The 19759-nt window shown below is 40.8% G+C and overlaps 1 protein-coding gene across 2 annotated transcripts in view; it reads right to left on the bottom strand.

The window, feature by feature from the left end:
* The window catches only part of gask1a (golgi associated kinase 1A), a 29655-nt gene extending 10178 nt beyond the window's left edge, over nt 1–19477 (bottom strand). Inside the window, exons 1-2 of one of the 2 annotated variants that reach the window (XM_079240283.1) lie at nt 19232–19477; nt 540–1541 (exon numbers count right to left, since the gene is read on the bottom strand). In XM_079240283.1, coding sequence (XP_079096409.1) covers nt 540–1541; nt 19232–19234 — 1005 coding nt within the window. In that variant the 5' untranslated portion in view covers nt 19235–19477. The remainder of the gene's footprint in view (nt 1–539; nt 1542–19231) is intronic. The other variant, XM_079240284.1, reaches the window with a different exon arrangement.
* Nucleotides 19478–19759: the final 282 nt, after the last annotated feature.

Genomic DNA, 19759 nt, shown 5'->3' with positions numbered 1-19759 from the left:
TAAAAATATTTTTGTTAATATTCTGGGAAAAAAAAGGATGAAGAACTTTACATCCACAACAAAATGTCATCAATGTAAAGAGGATCACGTTCACAATAAACGTCTGCATTGTATGCTATAAAATACTTTTTCAATTACTTGGTATGGAACCACAAGGAGGCTCCACAGGTGAACTATTACTACATTACACCATATTAAAACCTCTGCCAGGGTGAAGGTAATGTATTCATTGGCGTTTGTTTTGTCTGCCTGCTTCTCATCTGTTAGCATCACAACTCTAAAATAATGGATGGATTTTGATGAAATTGGCAGGAAATGATAAAAGTTAAAAAGCACTTCTCAAACTTCTTGAGCCATGACCGTAACAACTCTAACCCCCACAACGTTGCACCCACATAGAAAGGAACATAATTAACGAACTGGTGGTTATTCCACACCTCTTCATTCAATGTCTAACACTATAATAAGAACACAGTAACTATTCTCACCGTAAAGAAAGTTTTCCAGTAACCTGATATGTAAAGAGTAGCTCACTGTACCTGGTTTTGTGCAGGAGGATTCAGTGCCACCTGGAGCACCTGTCCATGTGAAGGCACCCTGGCCTTGCTGATGACCTCTCCCCCAGCGAGTAGCTCCATCTTCTGAATGTCGTCCTCACTGAACCAGGTAAGCTGTGGATTCCTGCTGACTCTGATCTTCCTGTGGTCACTCTCTGGGAAGCTCTGCTCCACAAAGCTCTGACACCAGTCCCAGTCATCCTTTCTACGGTTCACTGATCCAGAATTCTTCTTTGGTCGAGGGGGATCTTGTGTGGGATCCAGCAAAAGCACACCGTTGGATTTCCCAGAGTGGATTGCTCCTTGTCTGTGTCTTTCTGAAGCCTGGTGATTCCTATGGTTGCCATGTATTTGTCTGTCTGAGTTACTGTTTATGCGTGTTTCCCTCTTTCTGCCTTCTAGTCTGGTTGCAACTCTACCTCCACTTATTATGGCGTCTGTTGGAGAAGGGCTATGTGATGCTGTGGATTTACTCCTTCTTAGATTAATGTGTGCCTGTGCTGTGCGCTGAACCAGATTGCTGTGGTTGCCCAGCTTAATTCTATGCTTTGGTTCACGGTTGTTGACTGTAAAGTCTGAGTGATGAGGAAGGCGATGACTGTCTGACTGGATGCCCACTTCTTTGCTTCTGTGTCTATTTCTCTTCATATTATTTCTGGCTTCTATGCAGCTTTTGTCATTGCAAGCTAAAGCCGCTAAATATTTAGATGGAGCTTTGCCAGCGTTTAATTTCCATGTGCTGCTGTGGATGTGAGGACGAGGTTGCTGGAAGGCAGGAGGGGGGGGCTCCATGATCCTGAGCCTGGATCTGAACTCCGATGCAGAGCTCAGAGCTCGGGATGACCGTCGGTCGATGTCACCAGGTGGCAAAGGCGGGGGCAGAGTGATTGTCATAACTAAGACCATGAGAAAGAGAATAAACAGAGGGGATAGGAGGAGGATCCAATTATTGCCACAGGAAAATTTTGGCAACACTCGCCTTCCCTGCAGGAGGGGTAAGGAGAAAAAGGCAAGCAAAGTTAGAGGGATAACAGCAAAACCATGATTATAATGGAGGAACATTGTAAATGACAAAGTTAGTATGTCCTCCAATTTAAACACAACATAGTAGTCATATTCCTGAATGGTCACAAAGAGGCTGAACATGTGACTCACACCCTGCAATGAAAGGTCCATTCAGTCCATTTGTGATACAACACCACTTATGTATGAAAACTGTCAGCCAGCCGAGTGTTTCTAGAAACTACTGTAGAATTAGACGCTGTAGCTGAATCCAGGAGCACTGTGGCACACACGTAAATCAGTGCTGCTGCCTGAAGTACATAGCAAGACGGAAGACATTTTTTTACACTGCAATTACAGTGTTCACTGCATTTTTTCTAAACACTCTTTAAAAGATATTAAAACATATAAATTTACAGGATTTGGTCTCATATTTACTGTTATCTGCTCCTTTCATCTGAAACATTTAATCAGAATCAACAAACTATGAGGCCAACATTCATGCAAAACTAAAGCATTTAATGTCAGGTCTGTAAAGCAAAACTGATCCTATCAAAATTAGCTGAGAAATACAAATAAAGCCTTATGTTAGTCTAGAGTCCACAGGTCACTTGTCCCGTTAAGGAGGGACAGAAATATCTAATGGCTTTGAGATGTCTTCTGGGGCGATGTGATGGTTGACACCCCCATGCAGCATGAAAGTTCCTGGTTTAAACCTCCAATGCAGTTTGTTCTACCAGTATGTAAAACTCCACGCATCATCTTTGAGTGGATAGTTATCAACTGACACAAAGTAGTCCCTTTTTTCCTAGAAGAACTCAAACCAGTTCAGAACTGGAGATTCCCACCCATTTATCAGTTGGTCTAATAAGACATAATGATCAACTAAGTCAAAAACAGCACTCAGATCTAAAAGTACTAAAACCAAACTTACATTATCTGTGTCTAGATGGAAGTCTTTTAAAACTGACCAGGTCTGTTGTAGTGTCGTGGTTTGGTCAAAATCCTGAATGAAAATCATGATTTAATTTTGATGCCAGATGAAGATTGAACAAGCATTTTAAAACTGAAAGCTGGTAATTGTTATTTTTAAACAGCATGAGAAACATTTATTCATCTGTAATTTGAGTGTTAATGTGTCAACTAATGCTTTGAATGTTCCCAGGCTCACACACTTAATCAAAAATGTGTAGACGCCAAACTCGTACAACCTCAATTCCAGCACAATATATTATTTTCTCTCTTTTTTAATGATTGGTGCTACTGAAAGTCAAACTCTTCCCCATGTGCATCATTTTCTCCACTCAATAGCCTGTAATTAGCTGGAACACAGATAATAAGAAAGCCGAGGAAGGAACATCTGCTGACATCAGAGAGCCACAAATTGTCATTGACCTTTGTCCCTTCACTTCACCAGTGTCCATGGTAAGATGGGTTGCTGTGTCACCCAAACACAAGTGGTGGAGTTATACAAAATGAGAGGTCCACTCCGATGCCTCTTTAACTGTTCAACTGCTTGTTAACACATATATAATAAAGCAACACAACGCATTTAGTCATGTAGACATGCTAACTTAATGATGCACGGATTGGTCTGAGTCTTTCAGAAGCTGCTGATCTACTGGGATTTTCACACACAACCATCTCTAGAATTTACAGAGATGATCTGAGGAAGAGAAGATATCCAGCGAGCACCAGTTGTCTGGACCAGGATGTCATTTTGATCTCAGAGGTCAAAGAAGAATGGACTGAACAGATTAAGCAAAATTGCTAAGGAATGTTTCCAACACCTTGCTAAATCTATTACATCACCTCCATAATAACTGGTCAGTTAAAAAAATAGTTGACCGGTTGCCCTTTTTTGGGCACCGGTATGAAACACAATGTCTTCCACAGAACCGGGACTTTTTCCATCTTAAGGCTCATATTGAATAGCCTTTGGAGAGAAACAGCTAGCTGCCCTGCACAGGCTTTAAGGGGCCTTGAACATGACCCATCTGGACCTACAGCCTTTCCTAGTCAGAGTTTCCTGAGCTCAACTGCAACCTCTGTAGTTGATACACACAGATGGAGCTGCTCAAAAGGCTCATGAAGAGGATTATCAGCAAAGGTAGAAACAACAGTTGCAGTGGTGGAGTCAGCAGCCAGATATGTTGAGGAAACCGCCATGGAGGTGGAGGGAGCAGCTGCAGAAGTGTTGAAACCAGCTGCATATGTGATTGGGCCAAAGATTAGTTTTATTTTGATTTGTTACAGTGCATGTTCATTTTAGATTGTATTGTTGTGTATTTTAAATTGTGTGCTGCCACCAATCCCTACTGAGGCCCATCCATCCCTCAGCTAATTGATGAGCAGGAACAGCTGTGTGCACCTGGACATTATTTAAGTGAAGCCACAGCTGAGGCAGACAGGAACGGCAGAGAAGGACGGCAGAGGAACAGAGCCGGACGCGCAGCTCACTCGCCAGGAGCGGAGGCAGGATCGGGAAACCGCAGCAGTTCTGAGGTTGTTGGCCTGACTACTCAGCCCTGGGCCACCGGAAACCTTACGTGGCCTGGGAAAAGCGTGAGTAAGACTAATTCGGACCTAGAACTGGAGGCTGGCTGCGGGGCCAGGTGGGAGGAGTGAGGAAGCTTTTCGAACGGTGGACTGCCGCATCTGTTCTTCTCCGCAGGCGGGCTGAGAGTGTGGCTGCGCAGCGAGGGAGAGAGACGACGAAGCACCTAAAACGCCGTGTTGCACACCAGAGGACTCCACGGGGACATATATTTGAAGCGTCTGGAGACAATGGAACCAGCTGCAGCGGTAATGGAACCAGCTGCAGAGGAGAAGGAACCAGCTGCATAGACAATGGAACCAGCTGCAGAGGAGAAGGAACCAGTCGCATAGACAATGGAACCAGCTGCAGAGGAGAAGGAACCAGTTGCATAGACAATGGAACCAGCTGCAGAGGAGAAGGAACCAGTCACATAGACAATGGAACCAGCTGCAGAGGAGAAGGAACCAGTTGCATAGACAATGGAACCAGCTGCAGAGGAGAAGGAACCAGTTGCATAGACAATGGAACCAGCTGCAGAGGAGAAGGAACCAGTCGCATAGACAATGGAACCAGCTGCAGAGGAGAAGGAACCAGTTGCATAGACAATGGAACCAGCTGCAGAGGAGAAGGAACCAGTCGCATAGACAATGGAACCAGCTGCAGAGGAGAAGGAACCAGTCGCATAGACAATGGAACCAGCTGCAGAGGAGAAGGAACCAGTCGCATAGACAATGGAACCAGCTGCAGAGGAGAAGGAACCAGTCGCATAGACAATGGAACCAGCTGCAGAGGAGAAGGAACCAGTCGCATAGACAATGGAACCAGCTGCAGAGGAGAAGGAACCAGTTGCATAGACAATGGAACCAGCTGCAGAGGAGAAGGAACCAGTTGCATAGACAATGGAACCAGCTGCAGAGGAGAAGGAACCAGTTGCATAGACAATGGAACCAGCTGCAGAGGTGGTGGACCCAGCCACAGAGGTTGAGGAATCAGCCAAAGAGGTGCAGGAACCAGCTGCAGAGGTGGTGGACCCAGCCACAGAGGTTGAGGAATCAGCCAAAGAGGTGCAGGAACCAGCTGCAGAGGTACAGGAGCCAGCCCGAGAGGTGAAGGAACTAGCAGCAAAGGTGAAGGGATACGCCAGAGAGGTGGAGGAACCAGCTGCAAAAGTGGAGGAGCCAGCCACAGAGATGCAGAAACCAGCCGAAGAGGTGGAGGAACTAGCAGCAGAGCTGCAGGAACTAGCTGGAGAGGTGGAAGAATTAGCACCAGAGGTGGAGGAACCAGCAGCAGAGGTGAAAGGGGCACCCACGAAGGTGGATGTTTTCCAGTTGCTTTTCCACTTTTCTTTTGTACCCCAGCTTGGCATGCTTCAGAGACCTTTTAGGCTCCTGTTGCACATTCTTCTGCTTTTCCTTGTCCCCTGACTCAAATACCTTCTTTTTTTTTGGTTCAGGAGACCTTTGATGACACTGGTTATCCCTGGTTTATTGTTAGGATAGCACCTAACAGTCCTGACTAGAATCACAGTGTCTCGACAGAAACTTGTGTTTTCTGTGATGGTATCAACACTCCTGTGCAAATCCTGCTCCTCCAGCAATACATCCCAGTCAGTGCAGCCAAAACAGTCCCTCAGTGCATCCCTTGCCTCTGGTGAACACTTCCTGAAGGTTCTGGTGGTAAAGGGAAGTTTTTCTACACAAGGTTTGTACGTTGGGCAAAGATAGACCATGTTGTGATCAGATCTGCCCAGTGGTGGAAGGGGTACAGCCATGTATGCTTCCTTCCAGTTGGCATACAGCAGATCTTGAGTCTTAGCTCCACGTGTTGGACAGTCCACATACTGTACAAAATCAGTTTCCCATTATACTGCTGGGCAGATAAGGCTTTTACCTCCACCTGTTCTCATTTCTTTTAGGCTACCTCATTACTCCAGTTCTGCATCCACAAAACGGCCTCCTCAGTTAAGCTGGAATTAGATGTTTTAGTCCGTATCCATGACCCATCTTCACTAGCTCCAACAGTTACTCTTTTGTATAAAAAACTCTGGACTTTGGCACATTGCAAAAAACAAAACACAAAATATCGAAGACAAAAAGAATACTAACACAAACACCAAAAACAGAACAACAGATGATAAGAATGTCTAAAATACCAAAGAAAAAAAAAACCAAATTACAGATACGCAGAAAAACCCATAAATAAAAATTGGTAAGTATTTGTCAAGCCAACTTCCCATATTATTCCCCATGCAAAGTCTAAACACAGAATATTCAAGACAGAAAGACTGAACATAAAAATGCTGCAGATTTTATTTGTTTGGCTCCAGCTGTCATTCCGTGTCCTAGGAATGTGTGTTTTTTTCTGCATGGTTTACCTGTCGGCCATTGTATGCCAGCAGAAATGTAAAGTATGACAGCAATAATCTGGCAATATTCTGCTGATAAGACCCTCTGCTATTCAGGTGCTGTGAGGAGTGTGTGTGCATTGTGCAACAGACGTGCAACATTGTGTGCACGATGCACACACACTCCTCACAGTGCTTCTGACAGTTATGCATTCTCAGACAACACATTAAATGTTCCAGAAATTACAACATAAATTAAAATAGTAAGCTAGACATAACTGAGATGGGCATTTTTAGCAAAACTAGTATTCAAAATCACAAGAATTATTCAACAACTCTTCAAAAAACCCCAGCAGGTGTAACGCCACACGTTTAGCATCGTCAAGTGCATGTTGTTAGCATCAGAGCATAACTGTCAAAGTAATATTTTTGTTAATTTGTAACATTTGTTCAAATGGATTCTCTGAACACTGGTGATCCCTTGTGCATCACTTCCCATTAAATTGTCAAATATAAACTTAGTAATTTTGCCATGAAGCCAATGATATGTTATTTTTTTTATTTAGCCCTCAGTTTCTAGGGTTTTTCTGCATTAAGTCCCTCATTTATGACTGTGGTTCTGAAGAACAGCTCTTTGCACGTAAACGAGTACAGTATTACATGTGATGGTTACTTGCTTGTACAGAGTATTTGTGCTTTATTAGCACAGAATCTCACAGTGCCACAGACTTTAGTAGAATCTAGCAACAGTTCATGGATGTTTTTCTTGTCTGGTAGTTGCCAAACAGCTTGGTATACTAACTGACAATAGCTTGTGGTGGTGTTACCAATCACTGACAGGTGCTAATGGAGGCAAAGACTGTTCCATGACAATCAAATATTAATCCACATTTTCTTTCTACACTTTTAATAAAAAAGAAGTTTTGCAAAATACCATGCGATTTTGTCACATGGAGTTGCCACGTGCCAATGCCTACCCCACTAAGCCACTAAATGTGCCTTTAAAATACACTGTTTAGTTTTTTTTCTAAATTTGCTGACACAAAATAAGAATGTGAATCTAATTACAAAACCATTTTCATTAAAGTATCATAATGCAACTTTATGACTTTAAAACGCTGCATCTGACTTTCTGTCCTGATGCATCACTTTACAACAGCATTTTGCTTTATGGCACCGCATCAGATACTAGCATCTGGGTATAATGACACTGGATACATTAAAGTGGACCATAGCTAGTTTATCTACAAAATGCAAGAGGGCATGATCAGAGGAAGCAGGAAAAGATTAAATGAAAGTGACTAACCAAGAAGTTAGATAAGAGTCAACATTGCATTGACTTTTACTTGCTGGAGCGATCTCAGAGAAGTAACAGGATGCAAGGCAGTTGCTGAATTATCTTTTGGTTGGGGGTAACTTATTAAAAAATATCTTCAAAAGCTCAGTAGTACTGCTTCAAGTATATTATCTTCTACCAATGATACCATTGTCATTTTTAAAAACACCAACTTTTGCACAGCAAGTATCCAAAGTCACCATTTTCCTCAATTATTGGACCATTTTCCTATCTGTTTGGTCCATTTGTGGAGCTGTAACTACACATATGTGCTGTTGTCATGTTTCACATTTCCCATGGTTTCCACTCTAAAGAATTAATTATTTTCAAACACCCCTGTGTTCTCTCCACAGTTGCTCAAAGAAAATAAACAAAAAACAACACTTGGCTTGGAGCTTCAGAAATGTGTGTCAGGTCGGGCGGTGGGGACGTGGACCCAAACGCAGAGAAGAGCCACAGGGATGCGGATTTCAAAGAGATTTATTGTAACCCAAGGGACTAAAGCAACAAAATGATCCAGCAACCAAGAACTGAAACTGAGGGGTATAAATACACTGGGGAACCAAACAAGAAACAGGTGTACGGAATGAACTAAACAAGACCAGGTGAACTCAATGAACAGCAAATCAATAAAGCTAAACAACAGACAAGAGAACCAAACAGGAAAAACTACAAAATAAAACCGGAAACCTGAAACTAAGGCACAAAACAACCAACATCATGACAATGTGTAAACTTTGATCCCATAGTTTGTATTGCATGTTAGTAACCTGTGCATCCAACCTGTATTTGGACTACTTTAGAATATATATTTTTAACTATATTTATAACCCGTATTATTGTGAGATCATTAGCTGCCACAAAAGCTACATATTACAATGAGTTATGCAATAAATATCACTGTTATAAATCTTTGCATGTTGGCAGCATGGCAGCACTGGCGCCTGAAAGGATCAAAGGCAACCAATTCTTGTCAAACTGCCAATTCCACAGTGCTAAATGACTTCCAAATAAACTGGTTTCAATGAATTTCATGCTAGTTTCATGTCATTTAAACAGCAGCTGTCAAGTTTCTTTTAAGTACCAAAGACATTAACCATATTCAACCATTTCTTTTGTTTATAGATTCTAGAAGTTTGTAGATTTTCATGTTTTTTAAAACTTGAGGTCAAATATGTCTTCATTCGCACACAAATGTCTCCTATCTTTTTTTCAAAACTTTTCTCTGAAGATACTTTTTCTCTTTTTCCATCATTGACAAATATGTAAAGAATGCATTGCTTAGCAGTATGTCTTTGTCTGTATAGTGAAGCCGAGACATCAGGTCACAGCCCTGAAAGCAATTACTGCTTGGCACAAAAATCCTCCCCTCCATATGGCTGCAAAAGGACTGTAAACGTGGTCAAATCTGTTCCCCCGTGCACATTCCTTTCTCTGGAGAGGAAGGTGCTGCATAAGAATGAATGTTTGCTGAGAGAAACTGCCGCCAAAAAATAACTGTCTTTTCAAAATACTTATTGTAAAGAAAGACATAAATCTGGGTTTTCTCCAAAATAATTAAAATAAAAAAAGCCTCTTGAACTCTGTATAAGCTATCCTAGTTTAAAAAGCAAAAGTTGGAACTTTTAAGGCTGAAAGGGGCAGTGAATCTTTTTACTTGTCTGTGAAACCATCCCACTTCTTAACAGGAGTTTTCCTGAAACTGAATCAGCTTTACATTTAGATTCTCACTATTGCTGTTTTACTTGTTAGGGAACAGACATCAACTCTAAGACAAATGAAGCAGTAACTTTTCACATGTGTTGGACTGTTGCACCTGACTTCTACTAGGTGAAAGCAGAGGTCTGCACAGAAAGACTTAGATGCATACATTTTCAGAATAACCTGTAATACTACAATAATACATATTAAGTGCTACCATTTTGCCATTACTCATACTGACTGGAAGCAATGAAAATTACTGTGTGTGGGAAATGATGCAGGTAAAAAAAACTTCATAAACCAAAGCAGCAATTATTTAAAAAACTAGAAAGGTGCAGATGTTCAAAGTGCTTACAAAAATATTCTTAATACATTTTTATTTACATGTAAACTGTCCATCAATTTGTCCTTCTGTTCTCCATTTGTCTGAGGTTGGGTCGCAAGCTCAATTTCAGCTCTTCTGAGGGGATCTTGATTGGTCCTGGGTCCATGGTCTTCCATGGGGAGTCCTCCCAGTGAGAAATACCTGAGATAACCCATCAGAAAGGCATCCAGGAAGCATCCTAAAAGATGCCAGCGCTCCCTCAACTGGCTCCTCTCAATGTGGAGTAGCAGCAGCTCTACTCGGAGTCCCTCCTGGATGACTGAGCTTCCCATCCATTCTTTAACAGAGTACAGTCACTTATGAAAGAAAGTAGTTTGGGTCATTGTTATTTCAAATTTCACTCTAAAATAAATATTTCTGATCCAGTTTGATTTTATTTGTGAATGTGTCATGTCACTCTTTAAGTCACTGCCCACAGCTCGTGACCATCTGTTCAGATGGAACATAGATCGACGGATAAATGAAGTGTCCCCTTTTGGCTCAGGTCTTTCTTAACAATGACTGAGAGATGCAGTGTTATTGTAAACTTTGCAACTACAGGCCTGTCCATTTCCTATTCTTCATTGTTCCCTCAGCTGTGAATGAGACCCTGGGATAGATGAACTTTCTCAACCTGCCAAGAAAAATCCACCTTTTTCCAACTGTAGACAACAACAAAAACCCTGTTCCTGCTCATTCTGTGGAATAGGTGCAGGGCATCTTTTACAGTAACTCCACTACAGAAACTAGGCAGCTAGTGTTTTCTGAAATGCGTCTGATGCTACCCGCTTACTCCTACTATAAGTTAGCATTTTTGTTATCTCTGTACCGTTTGTGTTGGGCGACACTGGTTTTCATTTTTCAGGAAATCTCAGAAACGAATTAGGAAGAAGTGATTATACTTTGATGGTGATCCGGATCATCTGTCATGATATGATATTTTGTGTTTCTTTTTACTTCTGGTTTCCTGTTTTGGTTTGTAGTTTTCTTTGTTTAGTTCTCTCATATTTTGGTTCCTATTCATTAGTTCACCTGGTTTGATTTTCTGATTCATTTCACCTGTGTCTAGTTACTTCCTCTGTGTATTTATGCCATAGACCGTATATGAAAGATGGACATAGCCTCCGGTGGTTAAAAGTGAAGCCTATGCGGAAGTGCATCAAACTGCAGTTCCTCCTTCATCCACTAGGGGCTGCAATACAGAGCAAATCCCCAAAGACTCCAATATTAAAAAGACCAGCTTCACAGCAGAAATAAACATGTTTACAGCCTGGTTCAAAAAATCCATTTTAGGTTTAACAGGTCAGGTTTACCTTCATGACAACTGTGGAGGGAGTGAATTTTTTTTCTAACTCGCCCGTTTTAAAGTAATTTAATCTCAAAGTTCGGCATATTTAGGGGCATGTCTTTTTGATTGACAGGTACCCGATCTCCCACTTCACATCAGAAGAATGAAGCACAACCGCGGTTTTCAGCCGGTTAACATGACTTAGCTTTAACCCGCTTACCTCCATTAGCGGGTTAGCTCCTGTTATCTCCGGGTTAGCTCAGTTAGCTCTTTGCTACAGAAAGCTTGGAGTTTGCTCGATGTCAATCATCCACCGTGACGCTCACAGTCCCCCTCTCAACTCCACCTCTTTGCCCATATTTGTATTTTCCATGCGAGATGACACGCATGACCCTGCCAAGATGGTGATGGTAGGATGGTAGGATGGTAGGAACCACCCACTGAGCTTCAATTCAGCTCTTCAGAAACCTACTGGTGATGTCACGGTGATGTCCGCCCATCTTTTTATATGCAGTCTATGATTTATACCCCTTGATTTGTGTTCTCAGTTGCTGGATCAATGTGTTAGTTTGCTGATATCATAATGTCAGTTGTTTTTTTCAGCAGGCTATCAGGCCTGCTGCTCCTGGACATACAGGGGTCCAAATGGAAGCTCAGAGGGGACAGAGCTTTTCCAGTTCTGGCTCCAAAACTGTGGAATGAGCTTCCCTCCACATTAAACAAGCCTCCTCACTGTCCATTTTTAAAACTCCTCTTAAAACCCATTTTTATTCTTTGACTTTCAATCCAGTGTGAGACCGTTTCTGGTTTAGTGTGGTATAGTTTGGTTTTATCTATTGGTTTTAAATATAGAAATTTTTTCCTCAGCCGGAATATGTTGGATTGCCCTCTCGGAGTCGGGAGTGAGGTCCTGCCTCAAGTGGAGGAGTTTAAATATCTTGGCGTCTTGTGCATGTGGGAGGGAAGGATGGAGCATGAGATTGACAGGTGGATCAGTGCGGCGTCTGCAGTAATGCGGACTCTGTGCCGGTCTGTCGTGGTGAAGATAGGAGCTGAGCCAGAAGGCGAAGCTCTCGATTTACCAGTCGATCTATGTTCCTACCCTCACCTATGGTCATGAGCTGTGGGTCGTGACAGAACGAACGAGATCTCGTATGCAGGCGGCTAAAATGAGTTTCCTCCAGAGGAACCAGCTGACAGTTGAGGTGGCTCGGGCATCTGGTCCAGGATGCCTCCTGGACACCGGGGAATACTCAGGACACGCTGGAGGGATTATATCTCTCAGCTGGCCTGGGAATGCCTTGGGAGACAAGCCTTGGCTTCCCTTCTTAGGCTGCTGCCCCCGCGACCCGACTCCAGATAAGCGGCAGAAAATGGATGGATGGATAGTTATTATTTAGGCCTGTCACAGTAACAAATTTTGCAATGCGATTAATTGTCTCAATAGAGGATAATATTGTGTAGAGCAAGTACTGTTGTCATTTTGAGACCTTTTTCAACTAAAATAAATATAATGCCATATTAATGCAAGTACGCCCTTTCAAAGATCAACATACTTTATTTCTAAAGAACATTTACCTCAATGTGCAGATTAGTTTATGCTTATCTAGTCCCCAGTCTCCAAAAAACGATCAGGATTTCTTCTGGGGTTTTGACAATGTGTTTATCTGGAACATATGGTCTCTGAACACTTGGAGGTCAGGGTCCAGTCAGCAGTTATATAGTCTATGGTCAAGCTCATATATGGAAACATCTTTGGACTAGACCAAAGGTGGAAAGGTAAAATTGAATGTCTTTGATCGCCTCCAGTATGTAATTTTTCATATCACTTTAAAGCTGTGGAAATGCCGTTTGTAACATGTATGTTCATCCAGGCTATTCATACTGGCTGTGAAATGTTTGCAACATTTTTCAAAATGTCGCCTTTTCAGCAATATTAAAGGGCAGCATAGCTTTACCAACCACACTGTCTAAGTGCACAACATGTTGCACTGTCCTGTTTGTTTTTAATCGGTCAGTTAAACACCCCAGTGATCATGGCCAGTCAGGAAAATGGAGATAGCTTGTTTGTTAAGGTCTTTTGTTTCCCAGCTGGGAAAACTGCAGTTGATGATTGTGTTTTTAAGTGCAGATGGAAGCTTGTTGTATTGCCGTGTTTAGTTAATATGGTCTTAAAACAAATGTGACACTCGAGAAAGAAAAGAAAGAAATTTAAATTATTGCGTCCAGCAAACTTATTACGCGCATTTTTTCTTATCGTGTGATTGACTTATTGCGACAGACCTATTATTTATTTATTTTGTTTGTATTGGATTTTATTTTCTTACTCTTAAGAATTGTTTGTAAAATGTTTTGGAACCAATGAACAATTATTTAATTACATTATTTATCTCTCTTGTTTTATTCACTTGTATTGTTTTGAATAAAGTTGAGTTGAGCAGGCAAAGCAGCAAGATATCCTCAGATATCATCAGGTTTCACTGGGATGGTGTGAACTTTCTTTAGCTTTTATGTCACTTGGTCGAATCAGAAGAGTTTTTCATCCTAGCATAAAGTTAATACATTTTTTGGTTTGTCACTGTACAGATGAGGGGCAGTTGATCTAGCTCATGTTAATCATCACATTACAAAACATCAATTCAAACACCATTCAATTGAAAGACGATTAACATACATCCTAATTACTAATATATATATATATATATATATATATATATATATATATATATATATATATATATATATATATATATATATATATATATATGTATAAATATGAATGATAGTTTCTGAATTTCACTTATTGGCTTTTTGACAGAATGCTGCAAATTCACAGGTGACGGAGGCTCAGATTTCCATCCCGCTATAGTTTAAATCATTTAGTCCATTTCAGGATCGCAGGGATACTGGAGCCTATCCCAGCGATTAGCAGGACACCCTGGACAGTCCTCCAGTACATCGCAGGGCAAACAAAGAGAGGAAAACAACCACTCACACTTGGGGAGAATTCAGAGTGACCAGTTAACCTAACACTGGCTTTGGACTGTGGGAGGAAGCCAGATTACCCAGTGAGAACTGGCACGTACATGGGGGGGGAAAAAAACTAATTTCAGCTGAGGCTTGAACCAGTGACCTTGCTGTGAGGCTAACCCCTACGCCACCATACAGTCACCCAGATTACCATTATTATGTCATCATACAGAGACCAGGGCTCAGTGAAAGCCTGAGGCTGACACTTTTACACCCAACATGAGTTCAAATATGTTAACATTTGCACTCAAGAACACAGTAAAGCTGCTCTCAGTTTGGTCCTGGTGGGGATTTTTTGGGTTGTAGGCAGGAAGCTTGCTGCAACAAACAATCATTACCTGACACTTACACTCCAAAAAGAGCACTTGATCTGCAGTTGAGCTAAAACACTTTTCCCCTACATGAATCCCAATTAATTCTGTTAGTTAGTGATGACATGGCATGAAGTAGCATTTTTATGGACTTAATTAACTTGAAATTGAGAGAACTGTAGAACCAAGTTTAATATGTTTTTTATTTGTAAAAAGGGTTTGAACTGAGTCTATTTAGGCTCATATATAGTGTTGGTTTAACTTGACAGGCAGAGTTACTCAAATCACTGTTTCTTTTGATTCTCAGTTGCTCTGACTCAGTTCAAGTTGAGCAAAAGGCTCATGGAAAATTCTTATTCAGCAGGGATTTAACCTTTTGTGTTTGCAACACAGTAGGTTTGAGTTACATGCTTTACTTCTTGTGTTGTATTTACATTCACATAAAGTTGTTGGAATATTCCGTTCTGGTGGGCTGCATGTGTGGAGGGCAGTTCAGTTAGAGAAACCCACCACGAGCCCCGGCCTACATGCTAAACACGCAGTGGAAATTCACACATTTTAATTATTACAGCTCAGCTTTACCTGCTGCAGTAATGCAATCCTAATTTACTTATGGAAATCACTTGCTAACATGTTTGAATAAAAAATAAAAAAGTTATCAAATTCTGAAAATGAAGGGTTTTATTGGATAAATTAAATGTTTAATTTGAACAACTTGAATCTTTATAGTCATCTTTCTATGAAACTGATTCTTTCTTCTAAAAAGACTGAATGATGTTTAAATGAAGTTAAAATAAATCTGGGTAAATTAAATTAAATAAATTGAATGGAATATACTTCCATTGTTTCATTGTTCATAACTTGTATAAATGTGTACATGTTTAAATTGCATTCTTCCTCCTAATTTTCTGTTTCTCTCCTGCACAGACACAGAGGTGGACCAAAGTAACAGGAGAGCACAGCTGAGAACACAATCAGCTGCAGTCCCTGGTGTTTAACATACAAAGGCTCACTATACTGTGGAGGGGTTTGTGTGCCCAACGACGAATTCCAGTGTAGGACCCCTGCAAAATGAAGCACAGCCAAGGTAAAACCATAGATGAGGGGAAGAAAGGACTGTCTGGGAATGTGTGCAGACCAGTCAGACAGCAACTCTGACACGATTTTATTTTTTTTTAAAAATCCATTACTACCATTATAATTACATTTTACTGCTGAGAAGAGAAGAGAAAAGAGAAGAGAAGAGAAGAGAAGAGAAGAGAAGAGAAGAGAAGAGAAGAGAAGAGAAGAGTTTCCTTCCTGGTTTCCATGAGGCACTTGAAACTCAGAAGTGTGTCTGTGTTGCATATGGAACCAATTTGAAATGTGAAACTTTGGGGACTTCTTGAAAGACGGATGAAACACTGGTTTAATGAGCAAACCAACACTTTGTAAACAGTAAATATTAGACAACAGTGATTTATCTGACTGTACAGAAGCTTCTTCCTTTTACTCATGGTCATTCAGTTTATTTCTGTTTCTATTTGTCACAACTGCACTTCATGACTTTGTTAACAGACAGCTGCATGTGCACACTGTTTGATACATTTGATATAATTTTTGTTAATAATTTGGACTCTATTTGTGACTGTAATTCAAGAATCAAAGATAGCTGTTAGATTACTGCTCTGCCTCTTTCATTCATTCAAAGCCCATTCCTCTCATCCATAACAAGGACAGATCCCTGGAATATAGTAAGGTAAGGACTTCAGTAAAGACTTTAACAGAAACGTGCAGGAAATACTTTCCCAAATCCCTTTGCTATCCCACTGCTGCCATCCGTGGTTATTTTTTTCATTTTCAAGTGACTTGTAAAAAGTCCCACATTCGGCTCATTTTTTGCCTTGACTGAAGCCGCTGACTCAAAGTGAGCGATGCTTTGAAAACTCAGCCACATGACCACCACATATAGCCCACAAGGAAACTGCTGTAATCTAATTTAAGGCCAGCTCTGTTACAGTGGCTGGAGGGAGGTGGACCCAAATGCAGGAGTCGGGGCGCCAGTCTACAGAACTCAGGTTTATTCCCAGGGCAGAGCAACAAAATGACAACTAACAGAATGACAATGAACCAACAAACACAACTGAAACCGAGGGGTATAAATACACAGAAAAACCAAACAAGAAACAGGTGAAGCAAATTAACTAAGTGAACGCAGGTGAACTCAATGACCGGGAAATCAATAAAGCTAAACAAACAAACAAGGGAACCAAACAGGAAATACTACCAAAATAAAACAGGAACCCAGAACCAAGGAAAAAGCAAACCACCACATCATAACAGTACCACATCATAACAAGCTCCTCATATTTTGACCACATCTGGCCCACACATTACTTGCCAGTGCCTTCACTTAGCCAAAAAACCTAAAGTAACCTGTATTAGCCCAAACCTGCCTGCTATCTGGAGTGGGTTTGATGTAAACAAACCATGACTGACTTCACTACGGTCTAGATCAGGGATCATCAGCTCCAGACAAAAAGGGTCATTGTCATGAGGGTGTTGGATGTTTCTCTGATGCAACATGTTTAGTAAAATCAGTAGGTCATTAAAATCATGGTGATGAAGGTTATTTTTAGAGGTGCAGAAGTCTGACTGAGAGGAACAGAAAACACCTGACTGGAGTGGAAACATCATAGGATTGTTTAACTAAATATTAGTTTATGAGGGATGTAACATATATTATTTTATCATATTTGTTTGCTTTTTATAAAATCTTTCTGTTGATCCAGGATTTGAAAATAATGTCATAATTTTCATCATAAATTTGTAATTTATTATTCCCTTTATCAATTTCAGCTTATTTCCCAGGCAGCTGTTTTTTTCTTTGATGGGAGGGCGTGAATACATTTGAGGACAACTGTAAATACTTCTAACAAGGATTATTTTTCACTGAAGTTAACATCAGCTTGACAGAATGAGCTGTCAGCCAGAGGAGAGCTCATCTAAACCGCCTCCTCATGTTTGTCATTTATTCACAAAGGAAAATTTAAATAAATAAAATTAAAATACATGGCACCATTTTCTGTCATTTTAAAAAATAACTTGATTTTTTTTGTAAAAGAGTGGGATCAGTTTTTTAATAAACTTGACATATGTAGTTGCTAGGCAACGGAGGACTGGAGCACTATGGGTAATTCTCGTACACTAGATAGTCTGTCTTTTTCTGGCAAGTTAGCACACTTCGGTGTGTGAGGACGACATGAAACACTTCATAGCCTACGCAGTCCTCACATTTGGAAGTGTGCAGACCCTGAATTGAGACACAGCATAATTCAGGAATCAGGAGGTCTCTCCAATCAGCCAAAGTCAGATGTTGATTCTTGTTTGTGTCTTGCTCTAAAGCTTTATCTTTCTTTTCCTCTCAGACATCAATAATGCCCTCTTGGATTTCTTTGATGAATCAGTCGTGGTTTGGATCTAAAATGGGTAGTATATTGACATTATTTGCTACCGGGTGACGTGGTGCCATAAAGCAAAACGTTGCTGTAAAGCAGTACAGGGTCCTCAAAAAAAAAATTGTGAAGTGCAGTTTTTCAGTCCTGGGATACTGTCAGAAACTTTTAAGTTCAGAAAGTTATACTGTGTATAACTTTGAGATGCTTGTGAAAAACTTGACAAGAAGCTTTTTGAGAACGTTTCATTTTAATCAGGTGTGTTGAAGAAGGGAAACAATTTAAAACCTGCAGGACAGTGGTCCCTCAAAGTCTGGAACTGGTAATAGCTGGCCGACATTCTTCATAGGAGCCTAGTCTACATCATAAAGATTGCGTGCACAAATCAATGAATAAGGCTGAATCTTTAGCCCCACATTAGCTCCATGCAAGTAAAATAAGAAAGCTGCTAAAGCTTTTACTGCTCCACAAGCTTTAATTTACCCACGAGATAAACTAAGAACACATCTACCACATGTTCTGGTCTACTAGCCACACTGATGAGTATCGCGTCAGCAAAACAAAATTTGGAAGATGACCAGAACTATTTATTTGTTTTCCTGAGAAATATGACTCCTTATTTACAAATACAGGTCATTTGTTTACATTACATAAAAAAATAAACATAATTAAGTACACAAGGGTGGGGCAAAAAATGTCTCATTTGAAAAAGAGCAACTAAAGAGTTTTTTTTAAAATTTAGAATAAAATAAGTTTTGGTCAAATAAAAAGGCTATATGTTCACTAACTTGTAGCCTAGAAGTGCAGCTACAGCTGTGCAAATGTGAAACAATATTTATTCTCTTTGTATAACCTTAAAAATGTGAAAACTATAACTATAATTAAAAGCAGCAAGGTGTTAGGATAATATTTCACAAAACTGTCATTTTAGAGAAAATGACCTGCAGTTTGATAATGATAACTATTCTTCTACAAGCAGATTACTGGTCGTTTGAAATAATAAATCAATAATCAAACATCAGTTGAACGTTGGTTGATTGGGAGAAACTTGGAATAATTGACTTTGCTGTATCGTCCTGCTATAAATGGCTCAGCAGTAAAACATTTGAATGAGGCCAGATGAGAGGTCTGCAGGTGACCCTGACAGCTGAACATGTGGACAACATGATGAAGCATCTCTGTAACAGCAGCTCTACAGACACAGCCATGTTGTTATGGAGACAGTCTGCTTACTCAGCATTTCTTCAGCCACGTTCACAATCCTTCAGTCTCGTTTCGGGCTGTTTGACTGAAGGGAAAAATACATTTATATGAAAGCTTACCATGGTTCGTGTCTCTGGGCGCGAGCGACACCCTCCAGGTGTAAAAAGTTCATTTATGGATCATCTGGACTGAATTCCTGGCGGACAGCCGGTAGTCCTGACGTTGCAGCCGTTTCTCTCCCAAACCGAGAATAACAGCCTGCTTTTGCTTCGGACACAACCGAGCGGTCATTTTCCTCTCAGCATGTCTCAGGTGATGGCCAGACTCGTTTCTGGAGAGATCCTGTTCCCCGGGGGAGCACGCTCATCCGCGCGAGCGTCTGGGAGCAGAAGCTACATTGTTGTTAAGCAGGATCGCAGTTTGGAGTGAAATCTGAGAAGATTCTTCCCCCTCCACACTCCTGTTTCTCCCAGCTGGAAGAAAACGCAAGACAGACGCCGGCCCACGTGTACAGAAACATCTATCTGTCTGTGATTCATTCATTCAGTAAGAATTCCTTTATCTCAAACAGTTGGCTGAAGAACTTATTGAATGAAAAGCTGTGACATAAACTGTTCATTAACTCATATGTGATGTGTCATCTTGGT

The sequence above is a fragment of the Telmatherina bonti genome, assembly GCF_933228915.1.
Source record: "Telmatherina bonti genome assembly, chromosome: 5".
NCBI lineage: Eukaryota > Metazoa > Chordata > Actinopteri > Atheriniformes > Telmatherinidae > Telmatherina > Telmatherina bonti.
The sequence above is the reverse complement of the archived record's forward strand: the minus strand, read 5'-3'. Positions and strand labels throughout refer to the sequence as shown.